This window comes from Pseudochaenichthys georgianus, chromosome 6 (genome assembly GCF_902827115.2).
Source record: "Pseudochaenichthys georgianus chromosome 6, fPseGeo1.2, whole genome shotgun sequence".
NCBI classification, from domain to species: Eukaryota; Metazoa; Chordata; class Actinopteri; order Perciformes; family Channichthyidae; genus Pseudochaenichthys; species Pseudochaenichthys georgianus.
In genome coordinates this window covers 20,183,870-20,195,968 of record NC_047508.1, presented here as the reverse complement: position 1 = coordinate 20,195,968, position 12,099 = coordinate 20,183,870, and the positions used below count along the sequence as shown (strand labels likewise).

Below are 12,099 nucleotides of genomic sequence, written 5' to 3'. Positions count from 1 at the left end.
GCAGCTCCTCTGTCTTCTGATTTCTCTTTAATTGCAAAAAACTACAAGTGTTTTTCAGGGCATTAGAAATGGACCTTTGCTGTGCGGTACATGGATGCGTAATCAGTTTAAATCGCATAGAGAAATCAACCTCTATTCCAAGCATTTTCTGCAGTTAACAGTGTGTTCAAGGCTGCTGCACCACAGAGAAGAAACAGAGGTAAACTGGGTCAGATGGCTGTGGTTGTGATTCCATGATGTCAGTAGAGAGGGGTGATGAGATAAGTGAGACAGTGGGAGATGTGAGAAAATCTGAGTCATATTCTGTGCTGCTCTGCAAACATCTTACCTGAATTATTTGGGAAATTAGTCATAATTGCAGGGTAAAAAAACAGTGTTTGCATATTCTATTATAAGAGCATCATTGATGTCCCTGTGGGGGAGGTTGGGGGTTTTGGGATCTGGGATGAAGAACCAGCAGGGGGCAGTGGAGCTGCAACTGTGTGCCTCTATACTGAATGTGTGTGTGTGTGCGTGTGTATGTATGTATGTGTGTGAGGGGTTAGGCTTATTCCCTGTGGTGAGTATTCCCTTCAGAGTTTCACTCATGGGCATGTCAGAGTACGATCAGTTTACTGTAGTGACATTTGAAATGAACACAAGCCGACCACTGATCATGGCACATGAACATGCTGGATGGTGGAACATTGCCATGTGTGTGTGTGTGTGCACATGTTTTTGTGTGTGATCATCACACTCATTTGCATACAGAAGTGGCCAGGGCTCTTGTGTCCCACACTCCAAAGTCCTTGTGCAGATTCCGAGACGTGCTAAAGTGTCCTCCAGTGTCTGGATAATTATAAGATTTCACCCCCACGTACATGTGATAAGACACATTCGTGCTCGGCCAATGGCACCATCCCTAAAAGCTACATCTATCTCGGGCATACATATTGGTAACGCTTTCTATTTATGGTGCTTTGCAGAAAAAAGTTGCACTCACTCACTCTTACACACACACACACACACACACACACACACTCACTCACTCTTACACACACACGCACGCACGCACGCACGCACGCACGCACGCACGCACGCACGCACGCACGCACGCACGCACGCACGCACGCACGCACACACACACACACACACACACACACACACACACACACACACACACACACACACACACACACACACACACACACACACACACACACACCTGTAAGTAAGGAATGGAAATGAGACCTATGTCTGTCATGTGCCTCTGACCGAGATCCATGGGAGAATATGGAAAGAGTAACCTGGCTTTTTGCTTCCCTTGGGTGTGCCCTTCGTGACCTCACATGAATCCTTTGTGTTTGCCGTGGGAGGACTCGCTATCTGTGTCGTGAAATACAGCATCACCTGAGCAAAGACGGAACAGATTCTTTCAGTGCCCCTCCTTTCCTGATATCTTTGCTTTCCCTATTACATTTTTATTTTATGTTCAATGTTTTGCCCCTTTTCTTTCATTAATTTCTGTGCTACACTTAATATGACTTATATTCGTCAGGCAGAGGTCTGCTCATCCCCAAATCCACCTTCCTCGTCCTTTCAATCATTTCCCTCCCCTCCGGTTTCCTACACGTTTGCAGGTGGACATTAATAGCCTCTGCTGTATGTGGATGACACACTAATTAATCACACTATGCTGGCCAATCCAGTAATGGCCAACAGCTTCTAGCATGCAGCTAGCTGGCAATAACCAGTTTGTGTGTGTAGCAGTTGTTCCTAGGTGGATACATTTTATTACTACAAGTTGGTGAATTTGTGTGTGTATGTGCAATATTTAGTGTGATAAACTGTGTTTAAAGGCCCCTTGTGAATTGGTCAGACTCCTCTAAATGAAGCTGCTTATTTTATAGTAAGGTGGAGATATTATGTAGTCTAGCCTCACTCTCACCTCCAAAGGTTATTGGACTCTTGCCACACATCAAATATGTTCCACTTTTTGGTATACCTCTTTCTATCTCTCCCTCTGTTTTTCTTCTCACTGGCACACTTCACCTTCCATCACATCCCTAGCAAACAGCTTTTTCTTAAAAAATAAACTAGATAATCATTTATACCTAGGAGGTCTTGCACTGTGCAAAATATTCAATGATTTCCAACCCTTCATTACAGCAATGTCAAGTTTGATCTGTTGCATTGGGAAGAGACTCTTAGTATGCACATCCTGCAGTTGCGGCTATCTGCCCAATGAGAAATGTGTGTAATCTAAAAGGACTCTTTGATAATGATTTCCTTGTTGAACACTCCACAAACATCCAGAATACAATCATTTGTTTTGAATTTTGTTTATCATGTTGATTGAATTTTACAACGTGGCACATCTATGAGCCAACAAATCCAAATATGGACATAAACACATGTTCTACACAATAACACACAAGCTCAAACACAAACCAAGAACACTTCTCATTAATGTATTTGCAGGGAAGAGAGAGAGAGGGATGTGAAGGAGTGGAGAAGGATTGATGAGAAGCAGGGAGGTACAGGCAAGGTGATTAAAAACTCAAGCTACAGATGTTTCTGGAACACTTCAAAGTGATGCACCTGCCAGTGCCAGCGCTGGGCATGATGCATTATTGAGAAGGTGCCCACCTGGCACCTGGCGCTGACATCACATGCCCGGTCCACCTGGCACCGTGCGGTCACATTGGTGATACTATGGGTCACACCTCCCTGCACCAACCCAGCTCCCAGTGATGAAGGGTATCAGGGGAAACAGCACACATGCTCACACAGTTCTCAAAGGCACTAAACTGGGGCATGTGCAGAGTGTTAACGTGTAAGAGGGTTAGTTCATGAATGAAAAGTGAGGAGGCAGGAAATGTTGCAATCTCTTACTTGTTTGTAAGACGTGGCTAGATGTGAATATTTATTTGCTACCTACAGAATTTATAACTGAATATCAGATTTTATTTCCCCCCTTGCTTGTTGCTGTCTGTTTAGATTTACAAGTTGTGTAATGTTGAAGCAATATTGTGTTTTGTCTTGCATGCGGGGAAGATGAAGAACAATTAAATGATGCACTACAACAATGTCATTTCCTATGCAGTAAATAATTTAAACGCAATGACGATAATTCAGCAAAGTCTGTATAGTTGAGAAGAAAGCCTGGGAATCTTTCTGGAATCTCTACGCCTTTGAAGTAGCCTCCGGTGTGTTGACGCAATACCTTCTACTTAATATTTCAGGAGCCCCCTCAGCCTTGTATAAAGAATATTTAGAGGTCACTCAGTGTGTTTTTGTGTGTGTGCATGGACATCTGTGTGTGTTTCTCCTGCATGTGTCCCCTGACACCTGTACTCTCTCAGGGTGTGGGGAACAGACAGAGGCCAGAGCCACAGTCACAGGTCTCAGACCAGTGGGGTGTGAAATGAATCAGAGGGGCCAACACTCTCCCCCTGCCACACACACGCACACGCACACGCACACGCACACGCACACGCACACGCACACGCACACACACACACACACACACACACACACACACACACACACACACACACACACACACACACACACACACACACACACACACACACACACACACACACACACACACACACACACACACACACACACACACACACACATTGACTGTGCGATAATGTTGGTGTGTGAGAGCAATGGAGAGCACAGACAAAAGATGAGAGGTCAGAGACAAGACACTATCCTACTAAGGTAATGCAGGCGACAGCCTCAGCTCTGAAGCCTCCAGGAGCCCCAAAAGGTTCACTGCATGTCAATTGCTTTAGGTAATTTGATTAATTACAGATGTGTTAGGGAATTTGCACCAGAAAAGTCTTAGTATGTGTTGTTTTATTTGAAAACATAAAATTATGTTTAATCTTAGATACAGCTGTTTTTAAATGAACATCAATTAAAGTGTAATTCCAGCACACGAGTACTGATTGTACTGGGACATATGGGAGTTTGGTTTGGTTGACAGGGTTCATTGTACAGAGGCTCAGTAGGGGCTTTTTAACACCAAACATGTGTTTTATTTATTGGCACTTTCCAATTATATTAATTGTGGCGAATGGCTGCACAATGAACACTTAAGGCAGCAAAGAAGCAGAACGGCATAATACTTTAATACCTGTTTGTTTATCTCAAGTAATATCTTCATCCCAATTTTCAACAAAGTTAATACTCTAACAATTTCCCTCTTGTAATACATTCCCTTTTAGGAAACGTCAGTGGGAGATATTTATCAAAAGGTCAACATCTAACGATCGGCTGAACTTGAACTGCTGACATTATTTTGTATTTTCAAAAAGGCTTAATTTTATTTTTCCCTTTTAATCCTTCTTTTCGTACAATTGTGCTTTAGAATGTGTTATTGTCTCGAATTTGAAGCAACACACTTATGTAAAAAGTGTAATAAAGTTTATTTATGTCAAGAGTTCATTTGGGTTCAAGCTCCCTTGATCACAACCTGCAACTTTTCCAAAAAATGATAAGCAAAAATGGTCCAGCAACAAGAAACAGGGCGGGCAGCAGAGAGCGTTCCAGGTCTATGGTTGGCTGATTCAGCTGTCAATAATCCTCCCCGAAGGGGTAAAGGCTCCGCAGCACCTCCCATAGACGCACAGCGGCAGCGCAGCTTCCGACAATGATATTCAAGGCACTTGCGGCTCGTCTGCAGCGGTAGGAGAAAAAAGAGAGGAGAAAGAGACAACCTCACCTCCTCAAACAGCGAGTGAGGTTGAGCAAAAGAGACAGAAAGCGCCAGAGAGAGACCGAGAGAAAGAGAAGAGGCTGTGTGGAGTTTAAGGAGAGACACCAGCGGCTTGGACCTCCAGCGAGGAGTGTTTAATTAATTGTAAAGTGTCTAATATCCACACAGAATCGACATGTCATCGTCCGGTAAAGACAACAGCGGTGCCCAACATGCCAATTACGTGGGACCTTACCGTTTGGAGAAGACGCTCGGGAAAGGACAGACAGGTTAGTTGGGACAGCTTGCTCACTGCATCCCCTTTTAATTGCACCATTTATTTTCGGAGCGCTCCGCAGCGAGTTGAAATTTGGCCGGCTGGGTGTATGCAGGTGAATAACTAATAACCGCTTACTTGCAAACACCTGCCAAGCATTGTGGTGAATTATTTGGGGTTTGTTTTTTCTTCGGCGGTCTGACATAATCATTGTTCACACAGTGGGACGAGGGGGAAAGGGAGGAGGGGGGATTTAGTCGCTTTAGTTGCTTTACAAGGGTTTGTTGGTTGTGCGTTGGCGTTGGACTGGGTGTGTGTGTATCAGAGCAACGTGGTGGACACCATCCAACGCCGAAAAATGGTGACAGTGTGATGTGCTGTGGAAATTAACTTTTCGTGTCCCCTGTTGGAGTGTGTGTGTGTGTGTGTGTGTGTGTGTGTGTGTGTGTGTGTGTGTGTGTGTGTGTGTGTGTGTGTGTCCTGTGATTGGAGCACAACGCCGTTAATCCCGATTTGCCTGATACATTGATCTATTCTTAGTCTCAGGTTGGCACTGAGTCAGGCGTCTCTCCTATAGGCTCTGACTGCAATACGTGGGTTTCCACCGAAATAGAGGGTCCCACCTTGACAGATTGCACCATAGTCTGCATACAGAGCTGGACAAGAGCTACACTGATTTTAATTGTTTTGCCCCAGGATATGTAACTGGGCTTCCTTAATAAGGAGCACATGTTTCATCTCAGCATAGACGGGAATGACAAAATCGCATAGCACATGAGCAATTTATAAGAGGAGTTAATTCTCTTAATATGTCATGCTATTTTTTAGGTGATGCTTGCATCTGTGTGTGTGTGTTTCCTATACAGTATTTCAGCCTTGTTGTGAGCATGGGTGCACAGTGAGAATGCAGCCAGAGGAGCCATGTGAAAGGAGAGGCAGGCACAGCCCTGTGAAGAGGCAGAGATGGAAGGAGTGATGCAGCATGCTCTGTAAGCCCTCCACCCTTAAATAGAGAAAGAGAGACTCGGAGACTTTTCCTCTCCTCTTCAGCGAAAGATTTTCCTCCCATCTGCTGCCTAAAACGGCTACAATAGGCGTTGCTTCCCTCTACCCGCTCCAGCTGGTCATGCTGAGCTTCAGTGTGTGTGTGTGTGTGTGTGTGTTTCCTCAGACAGTATGCTTTCTTGAAATATTCTCCTCTGTCACTTCATTCACCTGGCGAGTCCCTCTGTGTTCATTGATGGAATTTGTCTGTTTGCCTTCCCATGGTGTCAATGGTTGTGTATGCCTTACTTGGAATTTAGGTCAGTACATTTTATGTACACACACAATTCCCAAAACATGCAGCAATCATAATCTGTAGCTGTACATGCAATGCAAAGTACCTGACATATCTGCAGCGTGATGCTCCAGTGGGATCTTTCCTAGCAAATGTAGTATTAACGCACAGTGGCTTGTTTCCCTTTCTCCTGCTACTCGTATTTAATCATTTGTGTTTACAGGAGGATCTCTCACTCACAGCCAGATTCCACTCTTTTTCTGATAGCTCTCAGGAGTGTCGTCTAATGGCTGTTTATTGTGGCATAGAGCTGGCACTATTGTCTGCTAGGTACAGACATTTAATGACACAGTGACTCTAAGATCATGTACGGCTCAGGATCTATCTGTGAATGTCGAGGCAGGTTTAGATGCATTTTTTTTCTGCCAGCCTCAGATGTCAGATGAATGGAAACAAAGTAATCTGAAGGTCAGCGTGGATCATGACTTTAAGCTGCTGCAAATCAAACCACTCTGACAAAACAATGTTTCACTCGGAGACATTTCGGATCAAATATATTCATTTTGAATGCTTTTGGGCCTGGTTTTTCAATTACACTTTCATGTTTTAAATGTGAAATGGCAATAATGGCGCCCAGCTTTATGCATGTGTTGTGTTAGAAAAATCATTTGGTTACTGGCGTCTGTGTGGCTGTTCCACGCCAAACCTATTCAGATTAATGGTGGCGCGTAATATCCCAGTCACCATTAACCATTCGCATAATCTGTCAGATCTCTTTCCCAGGCCCCACGGAAAGGGTTGTCCCAGCAACTGTGTGCGCCCAATGGGCCGGGCTCAATGGTGAGTGGCAGCTGGGACCATCCAGTGGATTAAATCCCCTCTGAGCTTTCCCAGGCTGCGTTTGGCCGGTATTATTAGAAGTGGAGAAAGCGGAAAAACTCTGGCTGTCCTGCTCAGAGGAGTGGTGCTGTTCCATGTTCATTAAGTGATTAGGCCATGTCCTGACACACACACACGCACACACGCACACACGCGGCCACCACAATGCTTCTGATTTGGCTTCCTGATCTAATCCCCTACACAGCCAAAGTCTCCTCGGCTCTCACTCACATGCTCACGTGGTCCAGAGGTAGCCCACTGTAGCTTATCAACTTAGAACCTCTATGTTACTGTAGAAAATAAAATGCATGGGACAGATTAAATGCAACAACATAAGCAGTACGATGCATATTTTTCAACATCTATTTTTCTGCTCTGAATATGATGAGTGTTTGTACCCCAGAATCGGAGGGATGAAACCCTCTTCAATGGTCACACATGCAGAGCACACGGCACACACAGTGACATTTAGCCTCTGCATTTAACCAATCCTAGTACCAGGAGTCTAGTACTAGGAGCAGTGGGCAGATATATTGTACAGCGCCCGGGAAGCAATGGGAGTGGGGGGGTACCACTTGCTCAAGGGCACCACGGCAGGGCCCAGGAGGTGAACTGGGACCTCTCCAAGTAGCAGTCCACACTCCATATTTAGGTCTGGTTCGGGGACTTGAACCGACGACCTTACAGCTCCCAGTCCAAGCCCCTACTGACTTGTAGTCTGTATGATTCCCTCTGTATCAGGTGTGCATTGGGGACTGTTGCGGTCTATAGATATGGAGTGTCTGCATGGTCGGCTACTGATTGGGACTAAAGCCACAAAAACATGGACGCCATCTTTTAAGCCAAACAGTCATTGTGTTTGAATGGTTGAACTGGACCATGATTTTTTTTCTTAGCAGAATCATAGTGTATGAATACAGCAACATCAGGGCAGCTTCTTTGTACCTCTTGATTGCCACAAATTGTTTTCAGGGTTTGGAAGAACAGCTTTTATGTGTTTAAGAATTGTAAAGCTTTGTTTGACAAGGCTAAAGATTGTGGTTTTTGTTTTTTCCAGTGCCATGACTTAAGTCGAGCTGAATCACTGCTCTGTTCCGCTAATGCTTCAGAAAACACCACAGTGATTTGCCTTTTAACTCTGTTCCTAAAGGCTGTTCATTATTGAATAGAGGCCTATTGTGTGGAAAACACTGCTTGTTAATCCAGTGTAAGTCCCTGTTTATTTACGAGACATACATATTGACAGGCTAAGTTGGATGTTGACGTGTAGGCTCCTTGATTCTTTGATTGACGTGAAATCATCTGTGCTTCGGGGCTTTCATATTGACTGTTCATCTAAAAAAAGAAGAAGCTGCCTGTGATGTTGTGGTTTGCTCTGTCTTTCTCAGTTCTGAAGCTTCTGTTTCTGTTTATTTACTGGAGAGCTATTGTTCTGGGTTCACCGGGCTTACTATGTATTTAAGCCAGGATCCAGCTGTTTTTGTTGTCTCCATGTCAGCAAAGGGCTCGCCAGTTTGTAACTCTTACTGAGGGTTGTTGTGTTTGTGTGTAAGAGGGAGTAAAAAGCTCTCATTTGTCTTTCTTTTCATTTATTTACACATGAACACATTAAATGGACCGTTCTGAGAGTCTGTTGTATTGCACGGTAACGTAAAACCGTTAATTCGACGTTGATTAATAGCTGGTGAGTCGGGCATTGGTTAATTCAGATCAATGGGCACTCTCAAAGATTTCCTGTCTGGGGGAAGAGATCCATACTGTTTCGCAGCACATGATATCCTGATGATGACAAGTGAGGAGGGAATGCTCAGTCAATTCTGTCAATGAAAAACCACTCGGCAAATCCACGGATACTAAAGGCATCTGTGTGTGTTGCTTGGGAGCAGCGCAGGTGCTCAAACTCTCGGTGACCTGGAGCTTCTGTGCCATTAAAATAATCTTGATACCTGTAACGAGCTCAAACACAGGTGTCTATCTCCCCTGTGTTCACAAGATTACCTGGAAGAAGTTGGCAGCTTTGACCTCAAATTGGGGAGCTGAGGAAATAAATGAAAGGCTGTGATGAAAAAGCAATGTTTCCATGGGCCTGCTCAGAGATTGGAGTCAGAGAATCCCTGACCCAGGGGCTGTGTCGTGTTGCTCCCAGCTGGGGAGCACCCAGTGTTAGAGCTGTGGAGCAGGAAGCCAAGCCTGCATGGTCTCAGCTGTTTGACTGTGTGGCTAAAGCCAAAGCCCTGCTCCCTGAGCCCTGAAATGTATCCTAAATGGTGGGAGTGTAATGTGTGTCTGTGCCTCAGCTGAGGCATATGTAGGCTATTTGTAAGTGTTTTCGAATGTGTTTTCATTAACCGAACCGTTGAGCATTATTGTCGTTTCATGGCGCGGCTAAGAAACTAAACTGAATGAGGATTTAGCCTGTAGTCTTTTCGTTGTTTGTGACTTCGGCTGAGGTTATATAATGATGATGGTCCCTGTCTTTTAGTGGTCCCCTTCTCTCATGCGCCTCACTCCATCCCTCTCCCTCGCTGTCCCTCTTCTGGTCAGTCAAGATTCATACAGGGATTCAGCCATGTGGTAAATCAGACAAGACCTCGGTGGAATTGCATCGATTGGGAGGAATGTATGTAGTCAACGATTTTCAGAGATTAATGATGAGGAAAGAGGTGGAGAACTGGGAGGGGGAGGAGAGAGAGAGAAGGATAAAGTCAAGAGGAGGAGTGTAAGAAAAAAAAACAACAACCTTGAACTGAGAGAGCATAAAGTGGTCTTGAACGTTCTGACTGCAGTGGAGGTTATTAATTAAGGCGATGTCTTGATCACCTCTTCATTATTCTCCCCTCCTCCCTGATTTTCCTCTCTCTATCGCTGACCTCCAGAGGAGAAAAGGGCTCAATCTTTAGATGGGAGGTCAGTGGAAAAGTGAGGCACTGCTGCGAACAGTCTCTGTGGCCCAACATGACCAAGTGTGTGTATTCATAGTGTATTTTCTGGACAAGCCCCATCGCATTCTATTTGGGTTTCACTTTCATCTTAACCCTGCACTTCCACCGTCAGTGTTTCTCTGCCATGTTTTACAGTGTGGAGAATCAGGTTAGTACGGCATGGTGCTCTGGTCCATTTCCCATTATTTATACCATGACGCCCGGCCCTACACACACATCCATGCTACAAACACAATCTTTTCCCCTCACTCTGTCCATCTATTTCTCTTTATTGCTGAGGGCTGCTGGGTTTCATGTAATGTGTTATTGCCTCGTGCTATTTAAAATGGTATTGTGTTTTCCAGCGCAGCAGAGAGAATGTAAGCAGAAACACACCATTTATCTTTTCACCGGTGCTCCAAATTGTTACGTTTATGTCTTCACCCTGTTGCTTCAGTATTTGCTTCGAGACAGCTAGTCATCAAATCATCTGCCACATTCTTGGTCTTTGTCCACATGAGGCATTTTAAGATGTACAGTATACTAAACGTCTGTGCGCACAGCAGGCTTAATCAGCCTGTTTCTCTCTCTCCTTTTTCACCCAGCTCAGATTAACTCTTGCTGAGCTGCCTGTCTGGCTCTGACTGTGAGAATGCTGGGTTGGTTGTCTGGTTGTCATGGTTTCCCTGCTACTTGCTGTTTCCCAGTCTGCCCTCATGAAGAAAGAAAGGGAATGCTCTCTCTCCTCTCTTACTGACTCTCTCATGATAGCTCTCACTTTCCCCGGTGCTGCTCTAATTTCTCTCGCTCTGGAAGTGGCTGCAATCTGAAATCTAAAGTCACTTTCTATTCGTGCAACTTTGTCTATTTCTTTTATCTGGAAATGAGAATATGTATGATGGAATATTTGAATGTGTGCTGCATGTGTGTGTATGTGTACTGCATGTGTATATGTGTGCTTGTACGTGTGCTCGGGCATACGGTAATGGATCAGACAGGCTTGCCCTGCTCTGTGCTCTGCACTGTGTGCTGTGTTCCCATTTAAATCTGGGAGATTAGCACATGTGGGGAGCCTCAGCTTTAGTTGCTGTCAGCTCAGCTAGCATTGGCAGGCTGTCCTCAGATCGAGGGGGGAAGCGCTGTGCTCACCCCCCATTGCTGTCTGCCCTGCTGTACTTTATTCATTAACAAATAGATGGTTGGGCCGGTGACCTTGACTTTGGGACAGTTTTCTAACTGCTGAAGCACACCTTTACAATTCACACGGCAGGTTTGGTCATACCCCTGTTTTCCAAAAGACTTAAGAAATAAAGTTGACCATTTGGTAAATATCTGGAACACTATATGGTAAACTATATCAAAAACTCTGAATATATTAAATTGTATTAGTTATGTGTTAAAAACATCTGCCCTTGTTCACTTCTCTTATAAGATATACCTGTTGGTATATTTAAAACATTTTCTTGTGATTTTCTTTTTTGTGTGTTTTACATTTTAATGCATATATTTATTCATTTTATAACTTACTTTTTTGAAGTGAATATTTATCCCGTAGTTGGATACCATTTTATATATTCAAAAAATGCATACTAAAGCATTTTTCTATACAAAAAATACAAATGGTATTTAGAGTACATCATGTGTAAAGATAAGTAATGTATGCAGAAAGAAACTGTGGTTCAGTATTACAATTTACAACCTGTTTAAATATACATGTTTAGCCAAATAGGCCATTTCACTTGGGAAGTCTTTCCATTAAAAACACATCGCATATCAAGATGTACTGGAGTAACACTGCAACTCCAGAGTGAATACAGTACATGAATGCCTTTTAAAAATTACATTATAAAAGTACCTTTCACTTTTTGGACTGTTTTCAAAGAAAAAGTCCATAAATGAAAATGCGCACTCATGTACTGTGTGCAGTGTATCCCAGGTGGCAGGGGCAGGATAATTGGGACGCATTCGTAGTTGTTCACTCGCTCTGTTGTCAGCTCTTTAGACTATGAAAGACATTGTCACCCGTGCCTGAAAAACACCTGAGACGTGG

The 12,099-nt window shown here is 44.0% G+C and overlaps 1 protein-coding gene across 4 annotated transcripts in view; it reads left to right on the top strand.

Annotated features, from left to right (window-relative positions):
- Positions 1-4,642: 4,642 nt before the first annotated feature.
- Positions 4,643-12,099, top strand: part of brsk2a (BR serine/threonine kinase 2a) — a 174,334-nt gene continuing 166,877 nt past the window's right edge. For all 4 annotated transcript variants that reach the window (XM_034084351.2, XM_034084350.2, XM_034084349.2 and 1 more), the window contains exon 1: positions 4,643-4,983. In XM_034084351.2, the coding sequence (XP_033940242.1) occupies positions 4,890-4,983 (94 nt within the window). In that variant the 5' untranslated portion in view covers positions 4,643-4,889. The remainder of the gene's footprint in view (positions 4,984-12,099) is intronic.